Source organism: Alligator sinensis, unplaced genomic scaffold (genome assembly GCF_000455745.1).
Source record: "Alligator sinensis unplaced genomic scaffold, ASM45574v1 scaffold97_1, whole genome shotgun sequence".
In the NCBI taxonomy this organism is placed as follows: domain Eukaryota; kingdom Metazoa; phylum Chordata; order Crocodylia; family Alligatoridae; genus Alligator; species Alligator sinensis.
In genome coordinates, this window is record NW_005841921.1 from 574,029 (window position 1) to 587,934 (window position 13,906).

General features: G+C 40.6%; 1 protein-coding gene across 3 annotated transcripts in view; it reads left to right on the forward strand.

Annotated features, from left to right (window-relative positions):
* The window catches only part of MBTPS1 (membrane bound transcription factor peptidase, site 1), a 44,931-nt gene that overhangs the window by 9,465 nt on the left and 21,560 nt on the right, over positions 1-13,906 (forward strand). For all 3 annotated transcript variants that reach the window (XM_006019052.3, XM_006019054.3, XM_006019053.3), the window contains exons 5-14: positions 884-994; positions 1,701-1,810; positions 2,490-2,606; positions 5,076-5,143; positions 5,663-5,765; positions 8,237-8,388; positions 9,242-9,403; positions 10,070-10,214; positions 11,575-11,763; positions 12,358-12,530. In XM_006019052.3, the coding sequence (XP_006019114.1) occupies positions 884-994; positions 1,701-1,810; positions 2,490-2,606; positions 5,076-5,143; positions 5,663-5,765; positions 8,237-8,388; positions 9,242-9,403; positions 10,070-10,214; positions 11,575-11,763; positions 12,358-12,530 (1,330 nt within the window). The remainder of the gene's footprint in view (positions 1-883; positions 995-1,700; positions 1,811-2,489; positions 2,607-5,075; positions 5,144-5,662; positions 5,766-8,236; positions 8,389-9,241; positions 9,404-10,069; positions 10,215-11,574; positions 11,764-12,357; positions 12,531-13,906) is intronic.

Below are 13,906 nucleotides of genomic sequence, written 5' to 3' on the forward strand. Positions count from 1 at the left end.
CCTGCTGTCCTGTCACAATAGAGTACTAAACTATCAGTCTGTAAAAAATGAATGCAGTACTGGGAGACAGTTGAGAACAGGGTGTTCGATGTTAGAGATGGAGCACATATCCATGCATGGTAGGGGGAATGGGAACAATCAGTCCTCTGAACAGGACTCTGTGGGAGGCCTAGGAAATAACAGGCCTCTGTAGGCAAGCTGCTTTTCACTTAGTATATAAACAGCCATAAACCAAACACTAAATTGCTCCCTATTGCACTTTAAATATCCTGCCCTAATTCCAGTCTCATACTTATTCATGTAAAAATAACATGGTAAAGATTTGCTCTATAGCCATAGTCAAATTTTTAATTATGCACTATAAATTATCTCTACTCAGATTTAAGGTTGTGCTCTGGATGGAGAAATTTTGTACCTCTTTCATGCATAGTTACATGTTGGAAATCAGAGGAGCATTATGCAGGTGATAACATTTACTGCATACCTGGGGCAAAATGAAGGTTGCACAAATAATTATTTTTGTTTTATTCTGACCTTTTAAGTGATTCACTTCTTTAAACTTTATATTCTTTTGTAATCATTTTTAAAAGAAACAAATACAGCACTGATTTTTGAAAAACCCAAATACATTAGTGCAACTTTCAAATATACCTTTACCCAAGTAGGAGTAAAACAAGAGATCACATTGTTGGTTTCTTTATCCTCACGTAAATTATAGCTCATTTTGGTTTGGGAAAACACAAAATTTTAGGCCACATGGTGCTTTAAGCAGACTGGTCTCCTTTTACATACAAGTATAAAGTCATATGAAGATATAGTTAAGAACATATAGTTGCATACTAAGACAAAATATTTCTATATTAATCCTTTTCTTTGACAATAGGTGCTGGTGTAAGAGTAGCTGTCTTTGACACTGGACTCAGTGAAAAACACCCACATTTCAAAAATGTAAAGGAAAGAACAAACTGGACAAATGAGAGAACCTTGGATGATGGTAGGTCTAACCTGTACCATTCTTAAAAGTAGGACTGGTACATGTGATTTAACACACTAACTTGGATTGTGAAGCTATAATTGTTTTTTAAATGCTTACAGCAGTGTTTTCTTCATGTATAATAAGGTCTAATTATACATGGAACAGAGCGTAGTGAAGTCTTACTGATTTAAGTGGTACTTTCTGATTGTGGTATAAAGACTCAATACTTCAGAAGATCTTGTGTTAAGTTTCCTTAAGTCTGTCATGCGTAACTCCAGAAGTGATGAACAGAGCTTAAACGTGGACTTCAGAACATGTCTTTTTTCCAGTATCATGTAGTTTTCCCAGTTTTTAACCTTCGGTTTGAAATGTTACTTACTGAAAAATAAAGGAAAAGGGACAGTCTAGCAGAAAATATTTTTTGTCCAAGAGAAATTCTATTTCTTCTCTATCTGCCCATTATTAGAAATCTGGCATCATGGAAGTAAGCAGCAAAGCTCAGTGGTCCTGGAGTTTCACTGCATTTTCAGTTATAGACATTTTTGTGGTGAAGAATCTTTTGGACTGTTGTGTATCTGTTTTTAAAAATAAACGTAGGCCTCTGAGAATGAAAGGTGAAAGCATTTGCATATGAATTCTGTTTTATTAAGAATAAATTTAATGAAGTAATTTGGTCTCTAGCACCTGCGTTTATTGACTTTATATTACTGTTTCCATGCCACAGGCCTTGGACATGGGACTTTTGTAGCTGGTGTGATAGCGAGCATGCGGGAATGCCAGGGATTTGCCCCTAATGCTGAGCTGCACATTTTTAGAGTCTTCACAAATAATCAGGTAAACAATGTATATATTTTATTTTCATTCAAGCCTTTTTGCCTTACAAATCTTGCATATTCCTATGGGTTTTGAACTACTTCATTTTATGGAGAGAAGTTACTCAGTCTAGAGGTGCACTGATACATTGGTCTGATAGCAGATCGGCCGCAATATAAAGAAAATTGTGACTGTATTAGAAATCGGCCTGATGTGGCTGATAATTTGACTGGTAAATGCCCATGCATGTGCGCAGCCGCAGTGCAGCATGTAGGCAGTGAAGAACACAGCCCATGTAGCTGGTAAGTCTGTTGTGGTGGAACAGGTTGGGGGGCAGATCAGGGTCCCTGCAGTGAGGGAGGGAGTAGGGCAGGGGCTGGGGTAGGTGCTGCCCAGCTGGGCTGGGCCGGGGCACAGGACAGCCGTGGCTCATCCGGGGGGTGGTTTCCGCCGCTGCATGGACCCGTGGGGGGGGGCATGCAGCGGTGGAAACTCAGATATTTCCATGAAAATTTCCTTCATTCAGAGCTGTTAATGCTCACGTTCTCATTTTATACAATCAAATGACAATTTTAATTGAAAAACTCAATACTTGTTCTTTTGTGTGCTTCCTACCCTTATTTTTCTATGTCTGCTGCCCAGTTCATTTTATTGTCATTTGATTTTTTCAAGGGGTGGCTTGTTTTCTTTTCTTAAACAGGTTTCCTATACTTCCTGGTTTCTGGATGCCTTTAATTATGCCATCTTAAAGAAGATAGATGTGTTAAACCTTAGTATTGGTGGGCCAGACTTCATGGATCATCCTTTTGTTGATAAGGTCAGTGCAATTTTTAGAATGCTCACCTCAAAGGTTCCAGTTCTGCAGCATTTTTTATGTGAGCAGATGGGTAGCTTCACCAGGTCTGAGCAGTAAAAGCCAACACAGTATAGTAAAAAACAGCTGGGGGTGGGGATTCCCAGAGGTAGCAGGCAGGCAAACTGTTCCCAGAGGTAGCAGGCAGGCAAACTCCCAGCCCCTTCTACCTTCTTGAAGCAGCAGCACTCCTTGTGCGGCTGGCCCAGGTACTGCTGCTGCTCCAGCAGGAGGCACTACATGTGGGCCTTGGGGCAGGGCTCGGCTCAGGCCAGTCAGTGACTGGGGGGCAGGAGTGAGTCCCCCTGCGGCCCATCTCGCCAATCGGGGGGGGGTTTGCTCCTACTCCCTGGCTGGCACTCACAGGGGAGGCACCAGTGTTTCCGCCTGCCCCCCCTGCCCGGCGCCTAAGAAGGGAGCACTGCCTGTCAGGGGGCCTATGTGTTGCTACTGAGGGCAGGCAAAAAATGGCCCAAGGATCCAAGTCTGGCCCATCAGGCAATTTCATCTGGTCCATAGGCACCCTCCATAAGCCCTGGCCCTGGGCTGCCCCTTTGCAAGCCAACCTGTCCCTGCAGGAGGTGCAGCTCTGATTGCTAAGCAACTACCCCCACCCCAGCCTGGCCTGACCCGCCCAAGCCCTGAGCCAGGGGGTACCATTGACAAGAAGCCTCTGCCTGGCAGAGCTTGTGCCTGGCCACCCCAAGGCTGGTCCCAGCCTCCCTGCCTGTGAAACTGGGAATGCAGGTACAGGCCCCACTGGGCTGCGGCCAGGGCTGCTGGGGAAAATGGAGCAGGAGCATGGGAAGCTGCGTGCTATGGGGCAGACTGGGCAGGCCCTGCATGCTGCAGGAGCTGTGCACTATGAGTCTGGGTGGGGGTGACCCCCATGTTGCCACCACATGCGGCTGGAGACTGAGGTGGGTGTGTGGAAGCTGCACGCTGTGGGGCTGGGTGGAACTGGCCCCAGGTCCTACCCCCATGTGCAACCGGGGACTGTTTGTTTTTTCAATAGTATATGATTTGTGTGTTTTTTCCAGTTTCAAGATGGCAGTTCCCCCTCTCTCAGAAGGAGTACTTCTGGGGCAAGGGGAGGGACTTTCAGGGGAAAGGTCAGGAGTTGGGGTCGGACTTTCGGTTTCAGGATGGCAACCAGGGGGTGGGGCATCTGTCAAGGGGTGGGGCTACCCTTGTGGCCCTTGACAGCTGACAAAAACTTGTTTAGCGGCCCTCCAGCTGAAATAATTGCCCACCCCTGAGTTAGAGGTTTCCCCGATGTTTGATCAAAGGGTTAGCATGAACAGGATCAAAACATAAACCAGATAATAAAATTATACAATTCACAAGTTGGTATCAATAGATAAAGTGCAACATTTAAGCAGTTTTGAGGATCTATCATCTCTCAACCGTCTTTGTCTACAATAAGTTTATCTAAAATTTGTTTAAGAGTAATTTTGATTTAAATTGAAATAATAGGCTGCATTATTCGATTGCAAATCTGTTGCCTAATAAACCTCCATTAAAAAAAGATCTGTTTTATCAAATATAGCTAATATAAAATTTAAAAATATAAAATTTAGCAAATATAGAAGGAGCTCACAATGCACTAAAAACTGACAGAACTGGTACGTAAATTCTGAAAAATGCAACTTCAGTTTCTTTGGTTATTTCAGCCTGTCTTTCAAAAGCACTGAATTAATTTAACTGAATCAAAAGTATACTTTAGAAATGGCTAATGAGGAAGGGTACAGTTCTTTTTTTTTCTTTTTTTTATGTAGTCTGAATTACTAGAATTGAATTTTAATCTGACAACCAAAGTTGAATGTTGTTTAGCAGGACTTAACTCTGACTGAAGGTCTAGGCAGACAAAGTTGCAATGAGATAAGAGGCTGAGGTTTTACTGCACACTTTTTATTGAGGGTTAAGACACCTCAGTGTAGCTTTCCATCTACTAACGGTAAGAGCACATGAGCAGTTGCCATGGAGCAGCTGATATACAAGAAAATTTTTGCTCCCTTATAACTTGTAATTAGTTTATCTGAATATATATTTCATAGTATAAAGCTGGTATTTCACAACAGTGCAAGCAGAGCTAGTACAGCCAGCAGTGTATTGCTGATATTATAATATTTTATATTCAATATTAAATGCACATCGTAGAAGGCTTAAGCTCTTGCTCTGCCTTAATAAAGGTATCTTTTTCTATAATAGTTAACCTTGAAGCTGACAGTTATTACTAAAACTATCAATAGGGTGTATGTTGCAAGTAACATTAAGATGAAGGTTGTAGATATAAGGAAATTACTGCCATTATAACAGTGCAATTGATGGGTGTTCTAAAACAGAAAAACAAACAAACAAACAAAAAAAGCAACCCCAAAAGCTTTTTGACTACAGTACGTTGTTTTAAGTGTCTGTTCTTTGGCTTTGCAGGTATGGGAGCTGACGGCTAACAATGTGATCATGGTTTCTGCTATTGGCAATGATGGCCCCTTATATGGGTAAGTTTCTTAAATGGATTATTTTCTCCACTTGAAAATCATTAGTCAAATGCTAATCTGTCTATCAAGAGTAAATTGAGTTAAGATGTTTTTTCCACTTTCACTTTGTTCTTCACAAATACGCTCCTGAATTTAGCTGGATAAATTTCATTGATTAGGTTTTCACAGGGTTTGCAAAACCTGAAAAGAAAAGTCTTTCCTTACTCTTCAGTATCAACAGATGTTTGCATATGCAAATTTCAGCTTTTAAGGAATGCAGAAACATGGGCATCTAAAATGATTGCTTCTTTAAAATTTGGCCCCTTTGACATGATGCTGTAATATGTAATCATTGCCTGTTTTCTGGATGTGCTTTTATCATTTTAAGTATTGTTTGAAAAGTTATTGTTAGTGAAATAAGTGACTGTACTATCAAACAGTATCTGTTATCACATTTGTGGAATTTAAACGTAACCATGGAGAAATCTGCTAGGTACATGCCTGTTTTATTTATGGACTCTATTTCCTCCTCCTCTTTAGCACTCTCAATAACCCTGCAGACCAGATGGATGTGATTGGAGTAGGTGGAATTGACTTTGAAGATAATATTGCTCGTTTCTCATCTAGGGGTATGACCACTTGGGTAAGTTACTCTGTTTAGCTTAATCAGTTTAGGTTCCAGTAAATGCAGGTTTCTGGGACTTAATGGAATTAACAAAAGTTTATGAAGTTTGGCTGATGGAGGAAAAGAGAAAATTGAAAAGTTTCAAATGTCAATGGTTCTAATTAAAATGTGTAAACTGACAGAATACCTGTTCTAAACACAAACTGACATCAACTCAATAGTTTTTTTTATATTTAGATTATAAAAATAAGGCCATAAAAAGGCATTTGTTAATGAAGAAGAGGTTGGGGCCACTAGCTTATTCCTTTTTAACTTTTGAGTGTGAGCTTCTGTCAGTTGCTGGCATTATTCTTGAGCCTTTTTTGAATTGGAGGCGCAAGAACTAAGCCTCTCTACACACCATATAGACAGGATGAGGTTTCTTGTTCTCTCTCCTTATTCTCATCACACTTGTACACTGCCACAGGATTGGTTACAAGCCACCCATTATTGCATATTTATTTTTAACTATTAGGTCCTGGGAAAAGATATGCAGGATCTTTATTTTATGTATGTGAAAAAAAGATAAGCACATGAATTTTTTCACAGGCTTGTATCCTAATTTTTTTTTTCTAATTCATAAAGTTTTCGCACATTCTTCATGAAGTATTAACAAAACCACGTTCAGGCTAGTTTAATCACGTGAGAATTGCCATATTAACTGAGATTTGTCCATCTACTTCAGTTTGTCAAGGGGGCTAACATCAGAAGCTTCAGGTAGAGGTATTTAGAACCCCACAGTAACAGTTGTAGGATAATCAGCCGTGTTAGATCTCATTTTGGTTTGAGAATGCCTTAACAATCATGCCAAAGGTTTACTATCTCTTCAAAATGTTATCATTATTAATTATGACATTTTTGGATAATCTGGATATCAAATCTTGCATATCTTCATTCACGCCACAGTTTAAATCAGTAAAACTTTTCCCTGTAAATTCCTACAGTTACGAACTTATAAACCCACTTCTTTTAAAGCAAATTGCCTTTTTTGGTTTAGCTGGTGTCATTTTGGAGGAAGTTTAAATTAAATAGAAAAAAGTTTGATTAGTATAATAATTATAACTGGCATAATAGGTACAGATTTACTATGTAGATAAACATTGCGTTCTTGGTCTCAGTAGCTCCTGTCCTAATGAGTTGTACTAGGGGTTGGCGACCCCCCAGCATGCATGCCAGAGCATGGCACACGAGGTCATTTTGCTTGGCACACCACAACCGACCCAGGCTCTGGGCAGCTGCCACCAGCTGCAGACCCCAGGCTGCTTGCAGCAGGTGGTAAGGAGGCTGCAAGCCCTGCTGTGAGCAGCCCAGGCTCTGTGGCAGGCAGTAGCTGCCCAGAGCCAGGGCTGGATGTGGCATTTGGCTGCGAGCCTGCAAGTAGCTGCACTGCGGTCTGGAGTTCTCGCCCAGCTCATTGCCATGCATGCCTCGAGGAGCACCACAGGGAAGGGGCTGGGGACTGTGCACCTGCAAAGCCTGCCATCCCCACAGGGGGCACATCCCCACGGTGCTAGGCCCAGTTGCAAAGGGCAGGGCAAGCTGCATGAACTCAGCAGACCTACTCAGGAGAACTCTAACCGGGTGGCCTTGGGCCCTACTGCTCTCATCCATATGTCCTCTCCCTGTAGAGCTCATCCACATGGTGGCTGAGGGAGCCGTCTCCCAGTGGGGTCACACACTAGGTTTGACCCCACTGGGGTCAAACCCCACTAGTGAGGGTTGCCCTGAGGACAGGATGGGGCAACCCTCAGCCTGACCATGGGGCCAAGGGAAGGTGCTTGTGGGCAGGGATCTGCTACCCTGGCCCAGGGAGCTCCTTTTCTTATACCCAAGTGCTGGTGGGCTGAGCCGAGCTGCACTGCCAGTCCAACCCCGACTCCATGGAGAGCAGCACGGGCCTGCCCAGAGCCTGGGTTACTTGAAGCATGCAGCTGCAAGGCTGCAAATGGCTGCACTGGGCCCAGCTCAGCTCATTGTTGGCAGCAACTGCATGCGTGCCTCAGGGAGCACAGCGGGGAAGGGGCTGGGGCTGCGTTGCCATGGTAAGGGTCAGGCCCCTTGCAACTAGCCTGCTGCCTGCCCCTGGCATGCCGATATCTTTGAAGTCCAGGTTGCATGGGTTTTTGACGCTCAGCCCCAAAAATGTTGCCTATCCCTGAGTTGCACAGTCTAGTAATCATACGCTGTACTGTCTTTTTTCTTTTTTTATGAGGTTTAAATTTTCCATCTTTTATTTTCATTAAATGTCCCTTATTTTTGTATTAAAAGAGAAGGGCCAGAAGGAAAATACATTTTATATTAGTTTGCATTTATTTTCCTTTAACTAATTAACTTCAGCTCATTCTTTTTGATAATGTAATTATTTCTGGACGGCCCAGTAATTAATTTTGCAGACATCTGAGATACTCAAGCCTAGACAAAAAAAGGATAACTTGTTTATTTTTTAATAGGAACTTCCTGGAGGTTATGGTAGAGTGAAGCCTGACATTGTTACTTATGGCTCGGGAGTAAGAGGTTCTGGTATGAAAGGTGGCTGCCGTTCCCTATCTGGAACAAGTGTTGCCTCTCCTGTAGTGGCAGGTGCTGTCACCTTGCTAGTCAGGTAATTATTGAATGATAAGTACAGATCTTGGCAACATTTGATTCACAGCTTGTAACATGACCATGAGAAGCATATTCATTAACCATTATTTTCTGCATGGCTGCTAACTTTGAAGAATCGTGATATAGTTCTTCAATTTGACATGTTAACTGGTCTCAAGAAAAATCTAATTCTATGGAGGAGAAGCTTGGGCCTAATAGATATATGGATTTGAATAAACTATTTTGTTGTATTCTATTATCCATTTTTTTTATTGCCAGAAAAGGGAGAAAGCTCTAAAAGTTTAGCTTTACAAAAAACAGGATTCAGGTTTCAAACTTCAGGAGACTTCAGACAGGGACTAAGATATCACTTTGTCTCAAAATATTGTTGATTGAATATGCTCAATTCTTAGGACAATGTTAAGAATGTGAGTCTTCAAACATACAGGAAAATGTTTCATTTTGACCTTCTGCAGTTCTATTGAAAAATTACTTGTTGCAAAATATTGTCTAATATAACTCTTGTGTACAGACTAAATGTCAGTTTTATGTTGTTTCAGAATGAACAGATTAAAGCAGTGGGGGCCAGATTTTATGGCAGGTGCACCACAGATTAGCTTCACAACTTCCCCAAATGCCCCTCACATCCCTTTCCCATGCCTAATTGGCTGCTCTGCTTTTTGCTTCCTGCTCTATCTGCATCTGTGTTCCCTGTTCCTCCTCAGTCTCCCAAGTGCCCCACACAGAGGCTAGCCATCCCACAGGTGGGCCACCCCTGCATTAGAATATGTTGTTTTGTTTTATCATTTTATACTTGATGAGACGAGAGCAGGACTGCCAAATGTAATATTAATAACTATTTCTCAATTTAGCACGATTCAGAAGCGTGAAATGGTGAATCCAGCTAGCATGAAGCAGGCTCTCATTGCATCAGCGCGTAGGCTTCCTGGCGTAAACATGTTTGAACAAGGACATGGCAAGCTGGATCTTCTTAGAGCTTATCAGATTCTCAGTAGCTATAAACCACAGGCCAGGTTAGTTTTCATTGTTAGTTAAGTAGTATCCTTTGGTTCTTTCAAAAGAAAGTTCCACATACGTTGTTTAGCTAAATAGTTTACATACTAACTTTGTGAAAAAAGCTTGCATATAACTTAGAATTTCAAAATTGTAAGTTATATGCAAGTCTAATCTAGTCTAATGAACTTGCACATAATTTATTACTGTAAGTCTAATGAAAAGCCTCTGGTCAGAAGCCACTGTAATAACCCCAAAATTAGAGACCGAGAATGTGAACTTGTCTCTTCTTTCTTATGAAATCTTCTACATTTTCCTTCTTTTTCTGAATCAGTTAAAACCTCGTGGTTTGTGGTGGAAGATTTGGTATAGCGTTAAGAATAATCTTTTGAGTAGCACAATAAAATACAGAAATAATTCAGTTTTAGCTAGACATTGCGAATTAATTTTTCTGGGCTAAATTGTTTATTTTTTCCTTTTCTTCTAAAATAAAGAGTGAATTTTTTTCACACCCAGCTTTATCATGTTATTCATGTTGGTTTTTAATTTTTTTTTAAATATCTCGATAACAGCTGTAAGAGTGACTAGAATTTGCATGTTTTGCTTCTATTTAATATTCCAGTTATATGAAGTGTCTACGAAGGTATTTATTTAACTGTATGCGTGTATGCATGCATTTATTTTAGTCTGAGTCCCAGCTATATTGACTTGACGGAATGCCCCTACATGTGGCCCTATTGCTCCCAACCTATTTACTATGGAGGAATGCCAACCATTGTTAATGTTACCATTCTTAATGGTATGGGAGTCACTGGGAGAATTGTAGACAAGGTAAGACTTATGCATGACTTGAAAAAATAGCATGCTACATTAAAGTACTGTTGTGAAATAGTTCTTTAGTGAAGATTATTTCAGTCATAATTCTAGTAGAATAAATTTTCTGACTAGGGAGGGTGCCTCATTTAGTTTCCTTTATTTTTAAAAGGACGGTATCAACTTAGTGCAAGTAGACATAGTAAACTGGTAACATCTGTTCTCTAAAGATTACACTGGGGTTAATTTTTATTGTTGGTTTAGCTCTGTAAAAACCCTTCTAATTTGAATAATATGATATAGAGTCATCTTTAAATTTCTGGGAAGCCTTTTAACATGTTAGGGTACTCAAGCTGACCATGCCCATGTTGGTTTCTTGTGCTGGGGCAGAGCAGTCTCAGTGGAGGGTTATTAATCTCTATATTATCCTCCATTATGGTTCAAAATCTGAGTGTATTGACCTTTCTCAGGACCTTCTGCAAAGACTGGCAAGTTACCTACAGTTGTTAGTGTGTGTAAATTGCAGGTAAATGATCTTAGTTTTTGTGGGTCAGAATGTATTTTAAGGTTGCCATTACGCAGAATTCTGTCTTCTAGGAATAGAAACATTTTATAAGATGCAGTGATATTGAGCAATTCCTAGTCTATTCCAAAATTGAAGCTTCTTTCAGAGTATATTGCCACCTCTCAGTAATGCAGCCAAAGCTAACAATCAGACCATCATCACTTGGACAGAGCTGCCTTAGGCATCACCCTTACTACTGCTGTATTGTATCCACTATTCTAGTATGCAGGGGCCCCCAAATAACCAGTCTGTTTTTGCTGAGCACAGTGCAGAAACTGATTAAAGATAGCCTCTGCCCTTCAGTGCTTTCAGTCTAATTCTGTGGCCCTCGATCTTTTGGTCCTGTGGGCCAGATTAGGCCTAGCATGCCAGGATCAGGTGTCATGCCACTTTTCTTGGCTTGTGTGGCCTTCTGCCACCCAAGTTGGCTCCACATGCTCAATCTAGCACACAGGGCCATGCTATCTAGCCCTTGGGGCTCCCCCTTCAGGCTCAGAAATTTGACAGCAGGGGAATGGCGGCTAACTGCCACCCCTTCTCCACTGCCAAATTTTTGGACTCCTGGGGAGCCCTGCAGACCTGATAACAGGGCTCTGTGGGCCAGGTGTTGAGCACCCATGGTCTAAATAATTGGTGTAGTGGAGTACTTGATAGCTGGCTTCTAGATTTCTGATTATTTTAATTTAGCACAATTTAATCTAAAAAATGATTTAGATTTTAAACCGTATATGTAAAGTATAGTGTATTTTCATTACAAATCTTTTTACCAACATTCCTGAATGTTTACTAACACCTTTTATTTTCACTCTGCAGCCAGATTGGCAGCCCTATTTACCACAAAATGGGGATAATATTGAAGTGGCTTTCTCATATTCCCTGGTGTTATGGCCTTGGTCAGGATATCTAGCAATATCAATCTCTGTGGCAAAGAAAGCAGCATCTTGGGAAGGCATTGCTCAAGGTCATGTTATGATCACAATATCATCCCCTGCAGAAAATGAAGTAAGCTTTCCTTGTGTTATAGTTATCTCATGTGATACATCAATATCAATGTTTAAGTGTTTACTTTAATTCTGTAAGATAAAATACCATTTGATTTGTGATCAGAGAGGAAGAGATTATTGAAGAATGGGCCAACAGATGAGAGCACGATCAAGAATGCTCTTAACCAAAAAAAACAACCTGCCGACATGACCAAATCCCTAGTGAGGTTAAACTAATATAAAATTAAGTACATTTTATGAAAAAGGGGTTGCTAATGAATAGAATTTATTTCTCTCTTCAAAAGAGCTCTTAAGATTCTTGAGAACTCTTTAAAATTTCAAATGTTTAAAGCAAACAGTACTATATTTTGAGTTATGGGTATGTTTTCACTTAGTATAGAAAAACTGTTGGAGCACAGTGTTACTTATATTGGTTTTAGACCTCTTAGTTGCCATTTGTGGCACTGACATAGGAAACTAGATCCTCAATGTAGTGGCTAGACTTTCCAAATAAAGATGGAACATAAGTTCTATTTTTAGACCTTTGGAACTTTAAATAAAACTGTGAACAGTGTATTGGAAAAAAGGATTTTGTTTTTGTTTTCTCTTTCAGTCTAAAAATGGTGCAGAACAGACTTCAACTGTGAAGCTTCCAATAAAAGTAAAGATTATTCCCACCCCTCCTCGTAGTAAGCGAGTCCTTTGGGATCAATATCATAATCTCCGTTATCCACCAGGGTACTTCCCCAGGGATAATTTGAGGATGAAGAATGATCCCTTAGATTGGTGTGTATCTTAGATTTTATTGATAAATACTCAGTATTTCCTGTAGTTTTGTTTCTTAGTACTGTATGTTGATAGCATGTTCTATCATGTTCCTCTAGAGAATATAATATATTTCCAGTATCATTCTTTGCAATAATTTCATGGAAGACTGCAATCTGGAATATATTCCTGGCCTGTATCGGTGGTTTATTAGTAAATTATGGCCAGCTTTTTAAAGAAAAAAAATGAAGGATGATATTTATTTGGAAATTTAATTTTTCCTCTTTCAAGGTTTTTAGAATCATATAAAATTAGGGCTCTCAGGGGATCTCTGGAGGTTATATAATCCCTGTCTAAACCATTCTAGACAGAAGTTTGTCTAACCTGCTGTGTAAGATGTCCAAGGATGGGAAGTCCACCACCTCTGTGTAACTTGTTTCAGTGTTTAACCACCCTCATGTTGGAAAAGCACTTTCTCATATACAGCCTAAACTTCTTTCCTGCAATTTAAGAGCATTTCTCCTTGTCCTGTCCCTTGTAGCCACAGAGAACGGTCTTATTGCCATCCTCCATATAACCACCTTTTCAGGTATTCGAAGACTGTTATCGAATCTCACCTCAGTCTTTTCTTCAGACTTTCTTCAGACTCTTATTCCCATTCTTTTATCCTTTCTGTGCAAGACATGTTTTCCAGACCTCTATAAATTTTTATTGCCCTTCATTGGACTCTAATTTTCCCATGTCTTCTTTGAAGTGAGGGCCTCAAAACTAGACACAGTACTCCAAGTGAGGCCTCACCAGTTTCAAATACAGCAGAACAATCACTTCTCTGGACTTGCAGGTGAAACTTTTGTTCATACAGCCCAGTATGCTATTGGATTTTTGCAACAAGAGCACAGTGTTAGATTATATTCATTTAATCGTCCATAAGAATCCCTTCTTTGCAGTGCTATAGCCTAGCCAGTCGTTCCCCAGTCTAAATTTAGGCATGCAGTTGTTCTGTCCCAAGTGCAGGACTTTTCACTTGTCCTACTAGATTTCATTTGCTTTATTTTGGACTCTCTCTCCAGTTTATCACCAACTTGCCATCCACAAATTTTTCTAAGCACGTACGGTACTCAATCCCGTGGTTCAAATCATTAATGAAGAGATTTCATAGACATTAGGGGCTGGAAGGGACCTCATGAGATCGAGTCCAGCCCCCCTGCCATAGGCAGGAAGTTAGCTGGGATCAAGTGACCCCAGCAAGATATACATCCATATGTTTTTTAAAAGAGTCCAGAGTAGGTGCTTGCAAGACTGTGGACGCTCACACTGTAAAGAACTTTTTTCTTATGTCTAGTCTAAATTGGCCTTCCTCAAGTTTATGGCTATTAGACCTTGTTATCACTTGGGGA